Here is a 17,717-nt window from a genome sequence, read left to right as displayed (position 1 = left end):
GGAAAATTCTTACACGGCCCCGTTGCCACAGGCGACCAGAATGCTATCATTAAAAAATAAAAAGAAAAACAAAGAAACAGTACATCAGCGTATCTATTACTTGCGAAGCATATTTGATGGTCAAATCAACAAGATTCCGTAAAACATGCTCAACAGAACAGCATCTACGCAATCCACGTCTCATTATCATCATCACATCTGTCACGTCTAAGAAGTTGTATATGTGCTCGCGTTTTCGTCAGCTGATGATGTTGTAGTCTGTAGGTGAGGTCTGTCACACACACTGGCGCACACGCTCGTGTCCAGTTGGCGGGCAGCATCGGATAAACCTTGTGACCACAAAGCCACCAGCCATTCTGTATGAAGTATGTTCCGTTCGATGGTGTAGCCATGTTGGTAGTAGAGCCCTTACACGTTGAAAACGGCTCTCTCATCCTGGCACACAGCGGTGATGTCCAAAGCTCCCATCCAGTTCCCTCCTGGAGAGCAGTCGTCGTCAATGCATTTGTGGGTCCTGCAACCTTGGATGTGTAGTCAGCAAGACTTAGAATGGTCCCTCCTGTCGTGGCTGGCCCAGTTCCTTCTTTTGATGACTTTGATGTAGACCCAGTCTCCTGGATTGATGGGGTTGTCGACCTGTGAGGAGGAAAGATCAAGCGGCAGTAAATTTGTCTTTGACACAGTTTGAGCGTCCTGATCATATAATCTGCCAAGGACTGCTCTTCATTTGTTGTTTGCAACTCTCGTAGTCAATTGTCGTGCCCATTTAACTGGCAAATAGGAGTGTTTGCGGGAAGAGTTTGAACACCTCCTAATGATTCCCTTTAACCAAAAACTATTTATGACAGGGGCGTTCCCATTTATTGCCTCCTGGTTTAAAAGAGATTGTCTTACCCATGCCTTCTTTCTCCTCACACGCTCACACCCACACAGGGTGTGAACACACACACACACACACACACACACACAAAGGGATTCTAATCCATCTCTCATGTAGCTTCTTTTGATAGAATCTCCTATCGGCAACTGTATAGCAGACGTTTTAGCATATAATCCCATACTCTGCTCTCTCGCTTCTACTTTTTCATGTCGGTGCAGTCGTAGGTGGCCCCTATTGCAGTCATTGTCTTGTTAACTGTCGCCTTGTGATTCCTATGCATGATTGTGTGAATGTCAAAAATTGAACGTACCTAACTTTCTGACCATCCAACCTCCACTGTGGCACAAAAAACCTTACTGTTGTATTGAGTAGGTATATTGAGCAACCTAGCTCCCTCCTGACTGCCAAATGTCCTGTTCTAAAATTTATATAACTCGACCTCTACGTCTTAAGCTTGATGAGCCAAAATATCAGATCTTGCTCTTGTTTCCTACCGTTTTAGCCTATTTGTTTTATCCAAATCCGTTCAATCTCTGATTATAATGCTTTTCTCTGTAGCCCTACGTATTTTTCAAATTTTTATTTATTTATTTATCAAATCTCCTCAGTTCTGTCAAACTCAGTGCACAATGAATCTCCCTTCCACTTTGAACCAAGCTTCACCAAATTTGGTAACGCCGTAGCAAGGAGTGCGATTTGGTTGTCGGACACTCCAAGTCCATATCTTTTTGCTGCACTTCACCCTCTCAAGTTCGTGTTCTTTTGTTGTTGCTTCAGAGCGACCCCATCCATCACTCTTGAATGAGTCCATTGTTCAAATGAGTCAATTTTCATCATTGTGAGTTCCTCCGCTTTTCACTGTCTTTTCCCGTCCCCGAGGATGTTGTCTGTCCTCCGGAGTGTACTTGTCCTTCTCCAAGCACAACAGCAGTCTTTTCTTGTCCTTCGCCAAAGGTCAAAGGTGCTTCAGAGCCAGGCACCATTTTGTAGTTGTTCACGGCTGCAGGTGAAGTCTCGGATTGGGTTTCAGGGACCCTGACACTGAGAATGACAGGCTGGGACATCAAACTTGTAAGACTATTTCCAAATGTAGCTGCTTCCATCAATTTGCTGGTAACGTTTGTTTACCAAACTTCAAATTCTTCTAATAACAGCGATCTCGTTTTTATATTGTAAATCCTGCAACTCATCCTATTTTTTTTTTGAGCTACATTTTATCTATAGTTCCAATTTAATCGGACAGTATGTTGTCTTCAGTATCATTATTGAAAATCAACTCATCGAGGTCTGCTTTCCACATCAAGCCCCGATCTGTATGTCTTGACCTCTCACATGTTGTCATGCTTGCTCAAAAATGTGACTTAGAGTATGGTGCTGTGAATTCTCAATCTCCCCAAAGAAATTGGATCCCACCTCGTAGTTCTTATCGTTCTCATGTTCCTGTTAGCCTGCAATTGTCCAAATCAAAAATGTTTTCTTTTAACTGTCTTTCTTTTGAACCTCTAAATCTCTCGTGTTGCTAACCTATCTACACCAGAACAAAAAATTTACCACAGTATAACACCAAATGTATTCGAAAATTCATTGTCATAAAGTGTTGTATTCTTACTATCTTCCTCTATCTGTCCTACTCACTCCCTCCTTTTGAGGCTTGGCAACGCCCATGCCTCACACCTTGACAAACTTTTTGGGAGAACGCGTTCTGTACTACATACGATCATACCATCATCATTTAATTTGACTTTCTTTCCAAAACGCTTCTCAATTTCTCAGTTCACACATCTTCTACATGTGTTACCGATTCTCCAGTTTTTTCTCTAGTTAATTATCAATCCAAAAGCTACGTGTTTCTTTCTAACATTCAACCTGCTCAAAATCACTCTTTCATCACAGTCGCTCTACTAATTTTCTATAGTAGTCACCAACGACTTCAACCATTCAACCTCTCATTCAGGCAATCATTCATCAATGCTCATCATATGCATCTCACACAGTCTCCAAAAAGGAGTCATACTATCACATTGGTCCCAATTCATCCAAGCTCACCACACAACATTCATATATCATTTTCAATCAGGTTTCCTGGTAGAACAATCCACCAGTCCAAAAAAAACTTAACTAAAACAAACAACTGGCAAATTAATCTGAATTTTTTTCTTTGTTTTTAAATTTGAAGAACTCAATCGCTCAGATTTAGCTTGAATTTAGAATTTTGTATAATCTTATAACACAACCAATCAATTATTCCTATTAAATGTAGCATTGCAAAATCTTAAATTCACAATTTAGCTCCTTCCAATTCCTGAAAGCATGTTCTGTCGTTTTTTATTTTTATTTTTTTATTTTTTATTTTTTTTTTCTTCGAATTTCTCATGTGGGCTTGACACTTAACATGCACTAGTGTGGATTAGTTTCTGCTCGCAAACAGGTTACTCTCTTTTCCTCTCATTTTTATCTGTCAAAATTGTTTCTGTTCTGCGGTGTAAATTGAATAGACAACAGTCTAGCAAATTTCTTTATACTAAAAGTTTAGCCAATCTTCATCAATTTGGGACTTTAACTTTAACTTTAACACATACGCACACACATGCACAGCTCTCGCGTGCAGAAGGTAGGTCTCAGCAACAATGATTCGTCACAGGCTGGCCATTTCCTGTGATCGATCATGAGCTGGTCCCTCCCGTGCACACGAGGACAGCACATTCTAATTTTATTTATTTATCTTCTAGAAGCAAGTTGCATTTCTTTACCACTTGATTTGCATATTTTAACTTTAGTGTAACACAAATTGAGCTCTAGTCATTTGTAATTTGGGCATACAAACAGCATTGTCATACTTCTTGGATGGACAAGACTTCTAATAATCTAAAAAAATTCTAATAATCTGACAATGACATGTATTGCTGTCATATGGGCATCTATTCTTTCTTTCTCTGTATGAGCATAAGCGGTCAAAGAGGAGGAAGCTTGTCATGCCAAAAAAATTGGCTTTTCCTCTGCCCCTTCCTGCACCCTTTGATTGATATTGCTTTGCAGAACGACACTCTCGTGCAAAGTGTCCTCGTCTCCCACAGTTCCAACAATTGTCTGAATCTGATGGGGGTTTTGATTTGAATGGTGGCTTGCGACGTTGTTGGTATCTAACTCCTCCTCTGCCCGTTTGGGAACTTTGGTAGAAGATTGTTGTATCTTCATTTAGATCATTATCATCATCTAGATGAAATACATCAAAACTTTTGCCTTTCTCAATCCCTTTGTCAGCGTCTCTGGGCCACTGCATGTTTTTTGTAAACCAAGCAGTGTCCGCTTCCACCAAGTGTTTTCTCACCCAACTGCCCAAGTCAGGGGGGAAACCAGTGAGGAGCGGAATTTTAAGATGTTGCTGATAAGCACTCTCATCTGCATCATTGAATGGGATGCCACTATGCACCCTGAATTCTTTTTCAAATCTCAAACGAAAATCATCAGTATCTTCGCCAGGCTTCTGTTTTATTCCTGCCAAATGACCACAATTCGCTCGTCTTTGAAATATAGTTCGCACTCTTTGCACAAGACCATTCCATTGTGCTGCATACTCCCCTCCCAATTGATTTTCCTCAATGGGATAGGGAAAAGGCCCTTGATTATTTCTACCTGTATAATTTCCTCTAACCTTCGCCCAGTCTTTTCCCAAGGAGGACATTGCAGCTTCTCCTGCCTCATGTCCATTCAGTCTATAGGAATGTATAATTCCAGCCATGTCCTCTGCCCATTTATCTGGGTCTTCAGCAACAGGGATAACCCCTTCAACTGCTTTTCTTGCCTCTTCCAAAGTCCATGGCCGGAAAACATATGTATGTGGGAGTTGGCCTTCCCCTACATTAGGGTTTGGCACCTGTATCATTGGGCATACATCAACCTTGTCTAAATTTTGAGAAAATCTAGCAGCAGTGGTCAAACTTCTTGTTTGTACAGGACTTCTACTAGCGTGACCCTGACTTCCTTTGCTGTTATATGGGGGGGGATGCAGGTTTGTTAAGCTTGGATACAAGTTTTGCGTACGAGCGGAAGGCCCCTCTTGCTCCTCTGCTCGAGCTGCCCCTTCAGCGTCGGCTGGACTCGCGGCCGCAGCAGTGCGCCTGCGCACTGTGGCCTCATTGTCTTCCGGCCTGACAAACATAGTCTCAGCCTCATCACCTTTCATCTTTCTATCTTTTGTCTTTTGGATTTGTTCTCTTCTCTCTTGTGAAGCTTTTAACCAGATTTTAGCACAATCCAATTCTCTCTCTTTTCTTTTCTTTTTCAGCCCATTTTTCTTTCTTTCCACACTCTCTTCCAAAACATCAACTACTATCTTCCACACTTCAACTCTCAACTTCCCTTCTACTCCATACTTTTTCTTCCACTTTGGCATATATTGCATACAATTAAGAAATCTACTCGCCATGTACTTCTCATCTCCGTCAAGAGGTAGAGATTTACCGTTTTTATTTCCCATATTAATTCTAGTAGGTTTAGGTTATACAATTTCTTTTTCTCAAAAATATTATTATTATTATTTCTTTATTTATTTGTTTGAGGATCCTCAATGCAGGTTTAAATTGACCTTTCAACAAATTACTAGCCTGTATTATTGCCGTGGATCAATGCTAGAACTGCTATTTAGTCAATTTATCCTACCAGTCACACTCTCAATCACACAAACTCCAGCGCTTTTTAGGCCTATCCAGGGATGAGTGTAAAACCCTCCAAACAGCTGGAAAAACGGACAAAAGAAAAAATCTACGCCCTTCTTCAATTAAGAAAAAGAAGCTCTGTTTTCCTTAGCCCGTTTCTTCCACTGGGACTTGAACCCAAGCTATTCTTTGGCTTGGAAAAACATACCAAGAACAATCTACGCCCTTCTTTGATTAACAAAAAAGAAGCTCCGTGTTTCTTAGCACGTTCCTTCCACTGGGACTCTAACCCAAGCCAGATCCCTCAGCTCGGAAAAACAGACAAAGAAGAGTCTACACACTTCTTCGATGAACGAAAAAGAAGCTCTGCTTTTCTTAGCCTGTTCATTCCACTGGGACTTGAACCCAAGCTGGCTCTCGTGCACACAACTTAAGGCCTTTAACTTACTTGTTCCCTTGGTTCGTTGCACTGCCGGGTCCCGTCAATCCACCTCTGTCAGATGAAGGCAGACCTAAGATGCTGGCCCAGCGAAGAATTCTCTTCCCAGGACGTTCTTCTCCAGGTCCTCCTAATGGACGCTGGCTTGTCGACAATGCAGCACGTCCTCCTTCGTCAGCCAGATAGCGGGTATGAGGGTCCCGGGTTTCGGCACCAAAATGTTAGAGATTTGCTCACTCCAACTTATTTTGCAAGAACCACACGGGAGACAAGCAAGTCCTTTTTAGACACCTGCAGGTGCAGAGTTCACTCGTTCAAGGAATGAAGTCTGAACCCTTGTTCCTGCGAGGGGATATTTATTAAGAGAAACAGAGTGGGGGTTGAGAGTGGGGGTCAGAGTAGACAAATGGCCGAAGCCCCTGGCTGATCAAAGCACAGCAGGGGGTCCTTCACGATGTTGTGTGAACAAAACACTTTGATTGCTTCCTCTGCAGCTAGTCAATCAGTTCAAAAGATCTTAGCACTTTGTTCTACTACTTTCGTTAAGACAGGACAAGCGAGTTTAATTATTACAGGTTACATTCCAACATAATCATAGGATCAAACTAACCTGAAAACCCTAACAGAGATCAAGGTGGCGCCCCTTCCCGCAACCCCCGGCCGGGTCGCAGCCTCCCCGTTCTCACCCAGCCTCGGGTGTTCTCTGGTCTGAAAGGAGGAGGAGGAGCCTCCCTCCTCCTCCTTTCAGACCAGAGAAAAGCTGATGGTAGAAATGGGTCACTATCAAAGCAGAGTAGCAGATCTGGAGTCAGCGCTGAAGCAACAAGGACAGGTAAGCTCATCAATGAGCACACCTTTTTCTCAGACAAAATAGCTACATTCTTCAGTCACTCATTCGTCTGGCATTACTGGACCAACCCCCCCCCCCCCCCCCGAACGTGGCTGGGAAAATGCGGATAAAAGCAAATGTCATTTTCCAGTCAACCAAAGAATTTGTGGATGAAAATGACACAACATTCCAAAGCTGTCCACGCGTTTGTCTCTTCTAGAATGTCAAGTGGGTGGAGGAGAAGCAGCTGCTGCGTCAGAGCAATCAGCAGTTGGCCGAAAAGGTGACGGAAAGAAAGGCGCTGGGCGGAGTCGCTTGCCGTCACACCCGTCGGGAAGCCCCGCAGATGAGGTCTCACTGTCTTTTCAGGTCAGGCGGATGGAGGCGGAAGAAGCGCGTCTGAAAGAGCACATCCAGGATATCCGAGACCAAAACGAACTGCTTGAGTTCCGCATCCTGGAGCTGGAGGTGGGAAGACTCGCACAAGCGTGTTGAGGCCAGAGATGTGACGGACGGACGGACGGACGGACGGACGGATGCATGCCTCTGCCTTTCAGGAGAGGGAGTGGCGCTCCCCCGTCTTGAAGTTTCTGCAAGTCTGTTTCCCAGACGGCCTCAGCCCTTTGCAGATCTACTGCGAGGCCGAGGGCGTGAGCGTACGTAAGGCGTCCCTCGCAACCCTAACCTTAACCCGAGGTCCCAGAACACCTTACATTGCTCCTTGCGCCTTTCCCCCGGACATCGTCATCAGTGATCTGATGAAGAAGCTGGACATCCTGGGCTATAACGCCGTAAGTGCATGTCGAACTCCTTATGTTCGCACTCCACGAGACTCGGCGGCTCAAATGTGACTTTTGGAAGGCTTTGCGCTGAAAGAAGCTTGTTGACGCTGTGCCTTTGGGCTCTTGCAGAATCTCACCAACGAGGAGCAGGTGGTCGTGATTCACGCCAGGACCCTTCTCACCCTAGCGGAGAAGGTAACGCGCACGTCCACGCACGCTCTCGCATTCTGCTTATGTGACAGCAGCCTTTCCTCAGTGGTTAGAATACATCAAAGTGACCAAGTCAGCACTTCAACAGAAGATGTTGGACATTGAAAGTGAGAAGGTAGACAGACACGCGACATCAGCCAAGGGGAACTCCGGCAATGTGCCCCAACAATTCTGACCTTGAGCTGTGCTAGGATATGTTCTGCAAGCAGAAGGGCTACCTGGATGAAGAGTTGGACTTCAGGAAGTGTTCCATGGACCAGGCTCATAAGGTAAGCCGCCCTCAAATCTCCCGCCGTGACACTTCGCTGAGGATCATGGGAATTTGCCATTGACAGTGACACCGTGAACCAAGAAAGTGGCGCTGGGAATGACAATCTCCTAAGGTTAGATTATTCCGGTTGATAAATGTCAGATAAACAGATGATACGAACACAGTCCCTTTGATAAAATAATATTAATTGCATGGATATAATGGTTTAAAGGGTTTTCATCACAATTGGACTACAGACAGACCTCCAATTATGCTGATAAACTTGGCCAGAAACTTGAATGAAATAATATAACACTGCGTTAAATACAAACATACGTAATGATGGTTTAAATTCAATGAATCAATAAATTAAAAGGGACAAAGACTGACCTATTGATCTTTTCTGTCTGCGTTAAAGCTGGGCAGTTGACTTGACAAATAACTGTAATTTTAATTGACCAGGTAGACACACTCCGGGACTCGATCAACCCCGGCGGGGCCTCCCTTGGGCGAGGGTGTCTGGTGATAATGGCCGAAACACTCTGTGACCCCAAGGTCCACTACTGATGACGTGTCTACAAAATTATGACGTTCAAATTACCCACAACAAGGACGACTTAATGGGACTCTTTGTAAACAAAACGGTTGGTTTTAAAACAATATATAATAAAAAAATATATTAGTTCAAACACAACTAAGAGTTAATAGACACAATTTAAGACAAGGGTAGTCTCATAGGTCTGTACTTTTCTGTCGCTTTTCACTGTATTTCCATCTTGCTGGCCGAAGACCTGGGTGGCGCCTCAGCTACTCGGGGGAGGTTCTGGCAGGAGTGCAGTCTCACTTCGCCGTCCTTCGTACCCAATCCAGATTTTATGTGACCTGGTACGGCGAGGTTTACTGGTGAGACATGCGTAGGCCCGTGCCTTCCGTTGCCTTCTATCTAACCGACAGGGTCGGCGGACCCTTTGGGGAAGGTTTAGCGAGTAAAACTCAAAATACCTAACCCTAACCCTAACCCTAACCGAATGAAAGAAAACTATCATTTGGCCACAACCAACATTCACAGATACAACACAACGTGCGGGGTTGAGGTTAAAGATTGAGTGAAGGGCCCTCGTTTTAAACTACTTTTTTGAAAAGGAGTGGGAACAAGTAAGACGTATTTAATTTATTTAATGGGAAGTAGTAAGACTTATTAAATTTATTTAATCTACTTTTCTTCCCAGGCAAAATTTGATGTGCTGCAATTCCAAATTTCCAAAGTGAATGAAGGAATGAAGTCCTTTAAATTATGATTTTGTATAAATACTAGGCATTAACACAAAATCGACGGCACAAAATGGGCAGACTTTACTTGTTTGAAAAGGACTGGTTACAAGACAGACTTTTTTAATTTATTTAATGGGAAGAAGACTTATTTAGTTTAATTGATCTATTTTTGTTCCCTGCCAAAATTCGATTTGCTGCAATTCCAAATTTCCAAAGTGAATGAAGGAAAGAAGTCGTTTAAATTATGATTTTGTTTAAATACTAGGCATAGACACAAAATCTACGGCACAAAATGGGCAGACTTTACTTGTTTGAAGAGGACTGGTTACAAGACAGACTTTTCTGATTTATTTAATGGGAAGAGGACTTATTTAGTTTATTTAATCTATTTTTGTTCCCTGGCAAAATTGGATTTGCTGAAATTGTATTTTGCCAAATCTCGATTTGAGACCTGATAGGAAGTATTAAACGCTTAGTTAAATCAATACAAGTTGGTAATAAGAGCGAGTAATGTTGGTTGAACCGATGAATGAAGGTTGAAAGCAATTTAAATTATGACTTTGTATAAATACTAGATATTAACAGAACATCTACTGCGCAAAATGGGCAGAGTTTACTTGTTTGAGAAGGAGTGGCTTATTCAAAACTAAGATTTATGTAATCTGTTTGTTCCCAGGCAAAATTGGATGTGATGCAATTCCAAATTTCACCACATGATGGTGCCCAATTTTGACTTCATAGGACATATTAAACACTTAGCTTGTTATTATGTTCAAGGTAATCAGATTTGTTTATCATTCTAATGGCCTCTTCAAAACTATTCTGGATTACTACTTTGGATCTATTCTACATTACTTGGCAACAACATACTCTGTAACAGATTAGGCAGTATAATCACATATGTTAACTTGAGAGTGCCCACACTCAATCTACTTATCGTGATGTGTTAAATCAATTACTGTTAGACATTATTTGTCTGATAATCTACCAAATCTTTGAATTGAAGAATTTGTGATTTAATTAATAGCTTGTTCAGGGTAATCAGACTTGTATATAATTCTAATGGCCTTCTTTTGAAAACTATTCTGAATTACAACTTTGGATCTTATATTACTTTGCAACAATCTACTCGGTGACAGATTAGGCAGTATAATCACATATGTTAACTTCAGTGCCCACACTGTATTTATTTATGGTTATTTGTTAAATCAAGTACTGTTAGACATGAAATAGGAAGTGTTTAACATAAATGTTATGGCTACTCACCATTGTAGCTCGCTCCTGGTCAATGATATGAGCCTCTTCTTGCAGTGGAAAACTTGCAGCCAACAAACACCGTGGAACCTAAAGGAATGAAATTAAACATTAACATTTCGCCCGGACCAACATTCACACGTACAACGCAACGCGGCTACACTTCTGCTATTACAAACGTAAATCTCCTTAAACACAACGAGTGTTACTTACCGTGTACGCTCTAGGCAAAATTGGATGTGATGCAATTCCAAATCTATCTGAAACGGCAGTTAAAAGTAGAGTTACATCAAGTTTTCTTTTTTAATCAACACAATCATTTACAACCGTTGACCAGAAAGAATCGTCGAAATTCGACGTCCCCCACAAACGCCACGCTCACTCGCTTTTCAGGGCAACAAAAGTACTTCTTTTTAAAAACGATGAGTTGTACTTACCGTGTACGCTCTGGACGGTCCAGTTGCAAGCAGAAAATAAAAATATTTCTCTTGTTAGTCGTATGTTACCATCCGCTGTGTCTTTGTCAACATCGCCGCCATTTTCCTACTTCCTGCTGCGAGCCACGCCCACGGATTTAAATTTGGGCGGAAGCTCTTTCCATTGGCGTCGTTTTCGCGTATAGCAAATCCGATTGGTTGGGAAGGGGGCACGGTTATGCAGCCGAGGGGTCCTGTGATCGGTGGGATGTAAAGTAGGCGTCGACGTCACGTCCGCGTCACGTGACCACGACGTGGCAGACGTCATATAGCAACCGCTGTTTTGTTTAGTAGACTTACAGTTGTTATGCATTGACATAATGGCGCACACACCAAATAGATTTAAATAAATTAAATAATTCTTCTGCCCACTCTCTTTTAAACAAGTTAACTCTCCCCGCGGATTTGAATTCCGGCGAAAGTTACGCCCATCGACGTCACGTATGTCACGTGACCACGACGTGGCAGATGTCATATAGCAACCGCTGTTTTGTTTAGTAGATTTACAGTTGTTATGCATTGGCATAATGGTGTGCACTCAAAATAGATTTAAATAAATTAAATATTTCTTCTGCCTACTCCCTTTTAAACAAGTTAACTCTGCCCACGTCCATTGACGTCTTGTCTGCGTCACGTGACCACGACGTAGCGACGTCATATAGTAACCGCTGTTTTGACCAGTAGACTTAGTTATTATGCGTTGACATAATGGCGCACTGGTTAGCATGGCCACCTCTTAAGCATGAATGATGCGGGTTCGACGCCTGATCAATGTTAGCATGGAGTGAGCTGAAGTGCATGGCGCTGAAGATTTGAATCTTTGAAATGCGCTGAGGTCTGACATATCAGGCAGAATGGTTTGCCATCACGTTCAACAAAAAATAGAAACTTTCCCACTCTGATTAAAACGTCCTGTGTTCATCTACGTATTTTCGTTTTGCTGTGCATCTTTTCCCTGCCATTTCGAGAGCCCAATTGACACTCATAGTTTAAAGAAATGTGTTTGCCCATCCTACTTTGTGGAATTTCACCACATGCGCTTTTGACCAAAATACCAAATTGAACTCAAGTGAAGCCAACACGCACAACCCCCCCCCCCCCACACACACACACACACACACACACACAAATGTTGATATGAACATAAAAGAGCCGCATGCGGTTCGGGAGTTGCGGCTTGGCCAAACCTGTACTATACAACTTTATTTGTATGAAATTTTCACAACAGCTGTCACACAAACAAAGCGGGAAAAACCGAAGACGTGCGTGTTCCGCCCACGCTGGATTTATTTGCACCTTTGAAAAGACACCGTATTGCCGCAGATGTGGCAAAGAGTACTTTTGGGCATCTGAGACGGAAGGATGTCCAAAGCATCACGTCACCTGCTCTGGTAGGCATGGTGGTGGGACGTTGAGGTCAACCGCTTTGGGGTTGGCTGACTCTTTGATCGCAGGATGCCACACACTTGAAGACAGAAGCAGAAAAGCAGAGCTAAATGCAAAATGTACTCACCGGTGACTCCAATTTTTTTCCCCCCTGAAGAAACAGCTGGACGGGTGGCCCCGGCTGGCCAGTGGGACTCTTGTTATTCTGACCCTTTTTAGTGCGCGTTTGGGGCAACAACCGTTTTTTGTGGCGCTCTCTTCTGGTTCAAAAGTGCCCTGCATGTGAATTTGCTTTTCCTGCCTTCTGATTGGATGAGCGCCGGTGTGACGCGGTGCCTCTGTCACCGTGGCGGGGGGTATACGTTGGCATCGGAGCGTCTGCCAACGTCTGAGACCGGCTGGCAGTGTATCGGAGGTGTCGAGTGCGGTGCCGCTGGAGCTCACTCACCAGCTGGTGTTAGGGCCACAGAATGAAGGCCAAGGAGAAGAATAGAAAGAGAAACAGAAACTTCTCCTCCAATTGTTTGATTTGTCTCTTCTGAGCTTCGATGAATTCTTTCAGCTCTTTGTTCCTCTAGGACGGACAAATGGAAAGTGGCATTCAAAAGCCAGTAAGCGTGCAAGTAAGTGCCGGGCTGGCTTTGGGCCCTTACCTGTTGCGCGCTGTGCAGCAGATCCATTCTCTCTTGGAGGATGCAAGCGTCGCGCTCCCTCAACTCGCACATCAGGGCTCGCTTCCATTGGTCCACGGCGCTCCTAAGCTCTTCTCTCTGATCCGCCGTCAGCACGTCATTCATGCCAGCGTGGCTGGCTTTTTCGCCGTCCGTGGCGGGGCAGTCCCGCTGCGGTAGCGCCTCGTACAACATGGCCTCCAGCTCCAGGATCCTCTGGGCCGCAATCCTCGTCCATCAGTGGTCCGGCGGGAGATTTGAGGGCGGCTTACCTTATGAGCCTGGTCCATGGAACACTTCCTGAAGTCCAACTCTTCATCCAGGTAGCCCTTCTGCTTGCAGAACATATCCTAGCACAGCTCAAGGTCAGAATTGTTGGGGCACATTGCCGGAGTTCCCCTTGGCTGATGTCGCGTGTCTGTCTACCTTCTCACTTTCAATGTCCAACATCTTCTGTTGAAGTGCTGACTTGGTCACTTTGATGTATTCTAACCACTGAGGAAAGGCTGCTGTCACATAAGCAGAATGCGAGAGCGTGCGTGGACGTGCGCGTTACCTTCTCGGCTAGGGTGAGAAGGGTCCTGGCGTGAATCACGACCACCTGCTCCTCGTTGGTGAGATTCTGCAAGAGCCCAAAGGCACAGCGTCAACAAGCTTCTTTCAGCGCAAAGCCTTCCAAAAGTCACATTTGAGCCGCCGAGTCTCGTGGAGTGCGAACATAAGGAGTTCGACATACACTTACGGCGTTATAGCCCAGGATGTCCAGCTTCTTCATCAGATCACTGATGACGATGTCCGGGGGAAAGGCGCAAGGAGCAATGTAAGGTGTTCTGGGACCTCGGGTTAAGGTTAGGGTTGCGAGGGACGCCTTACGTACGCTCACGCCCTCGGCCTCGCAGTAGATCTGCAAAGGGCTGAGGCCGTCTGGGAAACGGACTTGCAGAAACTTCAAGACGGGGGAGCGCCACTCCCTCTCCTGAAAGGCAGAGGCATGCATCCGTCCGTCCGTCCGTCCGTCCGTCACATCTCTGGCCTCAACACGCTTGTGCGAGTCTTCCCACCTCCAGCTCCAGGATGCGGAACTCAAGCAGTTCGTTTTGGTCTCGGATATCCTGGATGTGCTCTTTCAGACGCGCTTCTTCCGCCTCCATCCGCCTGACCTGAAAAGACAGTCAGACCTCATCTGCGGGGCTTCCCGACAGGTGTGACGCCAAGCGACTCCGCCCAGCGCCTTTCTTTCCGTCACCTTTTCGGCCAACTGCTGATTGCTCTGACGCAGCAGCTGCTTCTCCTCCACCCACTTGACATTCTAGAAGAGACAAACGCGTGGACAGCTTTGGAATGTTGTGTCATTTTCATCCACAAATTCTTTGGTTGACTGGAAAATGACATTTGCTTTTCTCCGCATTTTCCCAGCCACGTTCGGGGGGGGGGGGGGGTTGGTCCAGTAATGCCAGACGGATGAGTGACTGAAGAATGTAGCTATTTTGTCTGAGAAAAAGGTGTGCTCATTGATGAGCTTACCTGTCCTTGTTGCTTCAGCGCTGACTCCAGATCTGCTACTCTGCTTTGATAGTGACCCATTTCTACCATCAGCTTTTCTCTGGTCTGAAAGGAGGAGGAGGGAGGCTCCTCCTCCTCCTTTCAGACCAGAGAACACCCGAGGCTGGGTGAGAACGGGGAGGCTGCGACCCGGCCGGGGGTTGCGGGAAGGGGCGCCACCTTGATCTCCTTCTCGGCGTCGTAGTCCCCTTTCGCTGGTCTGGGCTAGCAGAGCGTAGGCTCGTTGCAGCGCTTGATATTCTTGCGTCAGCTGGCGGTAGCGAAGCTCCGCCTCTTCATGCACACACCAATGCAACACAGCACTAGTACCAGAATCAGTCAGACCGGCGACAAAGCACCCGCGACGCAAAGACGAGTCCGATTCCAGGCTGAAGAGGAATGTTTGGTGCCAATACGCTGGCAGAAATGGCGGGCTACCTCTTCGGGTTCCGTGTCGGGGGTTCTGTCGGTGTGAAAAGACAAGGACGATCCGTCCGAGTCCACCAACACGTCTTCGTCGTAGCCGTAAAATGTTTCGATGACCTGCGGGCGCGGAAGCAAACATCTCTCTGAACAAACTGAAGCGACACCTCACGATGAATCGACGAGAGGAACGATAGCGAGAAAAAGGCCATTTCATCTTGCGCAACACCAAGCAGCCGCAAACAAACAGACTCACCTTGCAGGACCTCACGCTTTGTTCCTCCTCAGAGATTCTCGACGTCGGTATCGTAGCAGCAAATCTCTCTCCTGTCGACACAAATAATCCGCCTTTGAGATTCTTTGGATGCAAAGGGAACGAACGGCTCCGGCGCAGAAACAAACGCGACTCACAATGACACTTCTGACATGAGCTCCTGTCTCCAGAGCCTGAAAAACACGTCACCGGCGATGATTGGAGGGACGCTCGTCTTTTCCAAAAGTGACAACTACAGGGTGTGTCAGGGTTTTCCAGATTATCTTTATCGTATCATTGTGTTGCTTTGACTTTGACTGCGACCTGTAATAAATAATATTATTTATCCCTTATTTATCCCTATCGCTTATCCCTTCCTACACAAAGTCGTAAAACACCCCTTGCTATGTTTTGACTAGAGGTCAAGGGCTTCCTCTATTCAATCCACTCTTACACCCACCCTGTTTCTCTTAATTAAAATGCTCGTGCAGGAGCCGAGAGTCAGACTTCATTCGTACAACGGATGGACTCTCCACCTGCAGGTGTCCAAAAGAACTTACTTGTCTCCCGTGTGGTTCTTGCAAAATAAGTTGGAGCGAGCGCAACTCTAACAGGGTGCATTTTGCCACTAGCTGCCTACGGACAACGACGTCGCGCTCGCGGCTCATGGTTGACGGGCTGAGCAGCCGGGCAAGTCCGTCGTTTTCAGCGCACAGCGAGTGGCAAAGGCGCTGACAAAACGGGAGCTTTGAGCTGCTGAAAACGGCAAAACAAGTCTAAAGCGTGTTCAAACGCGTGCGCACAATGCTCCTGCTTGAAAGGTCGGAATTTAAGGGGCCAATTTTTTGGATGGCGGCCGCCGGCCAAGCTTTGGACGGAAAAGGTTTCCTGGCGACAGCGAGCGAGCGCGGCGCTGCCGTACGTGCACCGAGTCGCCTGCCTGAAGACCTTGGACAAGTCGTCGATGATGTGCCGCTGCTCCACAACTTGAAGGAACTCCATTTCACCGTCCTGCTGGCCGCAACCGCGGTCCAGGTCATTGAGCGAACTAGGCCTTCTCTGTGGAACACAAATGCAGTGGACTCTGTTGGCACGCCGCCGTTGTCCGCGTCGACTTACCAAGCTTGCCATCTCCTCGTTCTCCTGGGTGACAAAGCGCACTTTGTTTTCAAGGCGACACAGCACCAGCGAGAGTTCTTCATTCTTCCTGCTCAGGCGTTTGTTTTTGTACAGGAGTGGCAGAAACTGGCTTTCTGTTTCTCTCAGTCGCTTTAGCTGCAAGCATGAAGTGCGGGATGTGAAAGACGCACAACACGCGGGCCAGAACGTATCCATTCCTTTTGCATCGGTTTGAACGGAATCGTGGCTTTGGCTCCCAATAAAAGACATCTACCAGGCAACCGACTCGCCGCGCCGCTCAACTAATAAGCAAGCGCAATGGGTGCCTCGCTGGATGGCGCGCATCAAACGTAGCGCAAACCTTCAAGCGTGCCGTCAATAAATTACCAGTTCATTGCGCTCTTCAGAAAGCAGGGCGTTTCGATCCTCCAGTTTCCTGATGACTGCGCTGAGCTCAGCGATTTTCAGATGAAACCGTCGCGTGTCCCGATCCTCCTGAGACTGAAAACGCCCCGCAACACACACACACAAGCACTCGTTCAAAGTTCAAAACTGTTCTTGTGCTACCTTCCTCCAGCAACGAACTAAGTCATGCGTACTGCAAGTGTGTGATGAGGTGGCTTACGCAATGAAGAGGATTGCTAGTAGCGGCGTTGACCCCACTTCCAGGGTAGTTTAGGCCCGCCCTTTGGGAATCCCTCAGGGCAGCGATCTGCTGCTCGGCAGCCTGAGTCTGCAGCTGAAGGCGGTGGACGTGGCCGGCCCCAGGGCTTCATCCAAAACACTAACCGCTCTGTCTTTCAGCTTGATCTCATCCGTCTGGATGTACAAACGGGGAGCGCTCAGGCAGGCGGGCAAACTCATTTGCCAGAATTGTGACAAAAACAAAGAGAGCAACCGGCCAATTTTTTTCTTGAATCGACTAGAACACCTTTGCTGTGACAAAAGCGAAGCGAGCAACCGGACATTTTCTTCTTGTGAAATGGAATAGAATAGAATGCCTTAGGTGTCATTGCACTGCAGGTATACAACGAAATTGGGAACATAGCCACGCACCGCGCATCTGATCAGTCCTACCAGTCGGCGGATCTCCCTCTCGCAGTCTCTCTTGGTTCGGCTCAGCTCCTCCCGATGCTGGTGATGAGCCGATCGGAGCTCGGCCGCTCGGGACTGCCAGGCCTGCTGGGCCGCTGCCAGGGCTTCTTCCGCGCTCCTGGTGGAGGCGACACCGCTCGGTCTCCCGACACCGCCGCGTCTCCTCCACCTCCGCCAGCAA

The 17,717-nt window shown here is 46.0% G+C and overlaps 2 protein-coding genes and 2 long non-coding RNA genes across 5 annotated transcripts; 1 reads left to right on the top strand and 3 right to left on the bottom strand.

Annotated features, from left to right (window-relative positions):
• The first annotated feature begins 6,655 nt into the window (after window positions 1-6,655).
• On the top strand, window positions 6,656-9,081 carry LOC148395904 (janus kinase and microtubule-interacting protein 3-like). The gene is made up of 7 exons (XM_088379258.1): window positions 6,656-6,806; window positions 7,024-7,086; window positions 7,173-7,271; window positions 7,361-7,594; window positions 7,715-7,780; window positions 7,842-7,910; window positions 7,987-9,081. Exons 1-7 carry the CDS (start codon window positions 6,738-6,740, stop codon window positions 8,125-8,127), a joined length of 741 nt encoding a protein of 246 aa, XP_088235384.1. The 5' UTR covers window positions 6,656-6,737; the 3' UTR covers window positions 8,128-9,081.
• A 1,497-nt stretch (window positions 9,082-10,578) lies between these two features.
• On the bottom strand, window positions 10,579-11,158 carry LOC148395903 (uncharacterized). Of its 2 annotated transcripts, none has more exons than XR_015858846.1 (3): window positions 11,009-11,158; window positions 10,785-10,831; window positions 10,579-10,661 (listed from the first exon to the last, which is right to left on the bottom strand). It is a non-coding gene; the product is annotated as an uncharacterized LOC148395903 (long non-coding RNA). The 2 variants fall into 2 exon arrangements; XR_015858847.1 differs by having other exon boundaries at window positions 10,785-10,827; window positions 11,009-11,097.
• Window positions 11,159-12,887: 1,729 nt separating this feature from the next.
• On the bottom strand, window positions 12,888-13,703 carry LOC148395902 (janus kinase and microtubule-interacting protein 3-like). The gene is made up of 5 exons (XM_088379809.1): window positions 13,661-13,703; window positions 13,531-13,599; window positions 13,377-13,454; window positions 13,087-13,320; window positions 12,888-13,007 (listed from the first exon to the last, which is right to left on the bottom strand). The coding sequence occupies exons 2-5, from the start codon at window positions 13,552-13,554 to the stop codon at window positions 12,891-12,893; spliced, it is 453 nt and encodes a 150-aa protein (XP_088235935.1). The 5' UTR covers window positions 13,555-13,599; window positions 13,661-13,703; the 3' UTR covers window positions 12,888-12,890.
• Window positions 13,704-14,825: 1,122 nt separating this feature from the next.
• On the bottom strand, window positions 14,826-17,255 carry LOC148395901 (uncharacterized). The gene is made up of 6 exons (XR_015859166.1): window positions 17,067-17,255; window positions 16,829-16,942; window positions 15,481-16,597; window positions 15,326-15,396; window positions 15,085-15,189; window positions 14,826-14,940 (listed from the first exon to the last, which is right to left on the bottom strand). It is a non-coding gene; the product is annotated as an uncharacterized LOC148395901 (long non-coding RNA).
• Between the last annotated feature and the right edge of the window lie 462 nt (window positions 17,256-17,717).

This window comes from Syngnathus floridae, chromosome 6 (assembly GCF_059516105.1).
Source record: "Syngnathus floridae isolate MCC-2025c chromosome 6, RoL_Sflo_1.0, whole genome shotgun sequence".
NCBI lineage: Eukaryota > Metazoa > Chordata > Actinopteri > Syngnathiformes > Syngnathidae > Syngnathus > Syngnathus floridae.
This window is presented reverse-complemented; position numbering and strand designations above follow the sequence as displayed.

Bases quoted from the DNA above. Each gene is read 5' to 3' on its own strand.
- LOC148395904 (XM_088379258.1), top strand. From the start codon at position 6,738: ATGGTAGAAATGGGTCACTATCAAAGCAGAGTAGCAGATCTGGAGTCA. The intron at 7,087-7,172 runs GTGACGGAAAGA...CTGTCTTTTCAG, and splicing joins ATCAGCAGTTGGCCGAAAAG to GTCAGGCGGATGGAGGCGGA. The intron at 7,272-7,360 runs GTGGGAAGACTC...TCTGCCTTTCAG, and splicing joins TCCGCATCCTGGAGCTGGAG to GAGAGGGAGTGGCGCTCCCC.
- LOC148395902 (XM_088379809.1), bottom strand. From the start codon at position 13,554: ATGTTGGACATTGAAAGTGAGAAG. The intron at 13,455-13,530 runs GTAGACAGACAC...GAGCTGTGCTAG, and splicing joins TGGACATTGAAAGTGAGAAG to GATATGTTCTGCAAGCAGAA. The intron at 13,008-13,086 runs GTAAGGGCCCAA...TGTCCGTCCTAG, and splicing joins TGCTGCACAGCGCGCAACAG to AGGAACAAAGAGCTGAAAGA.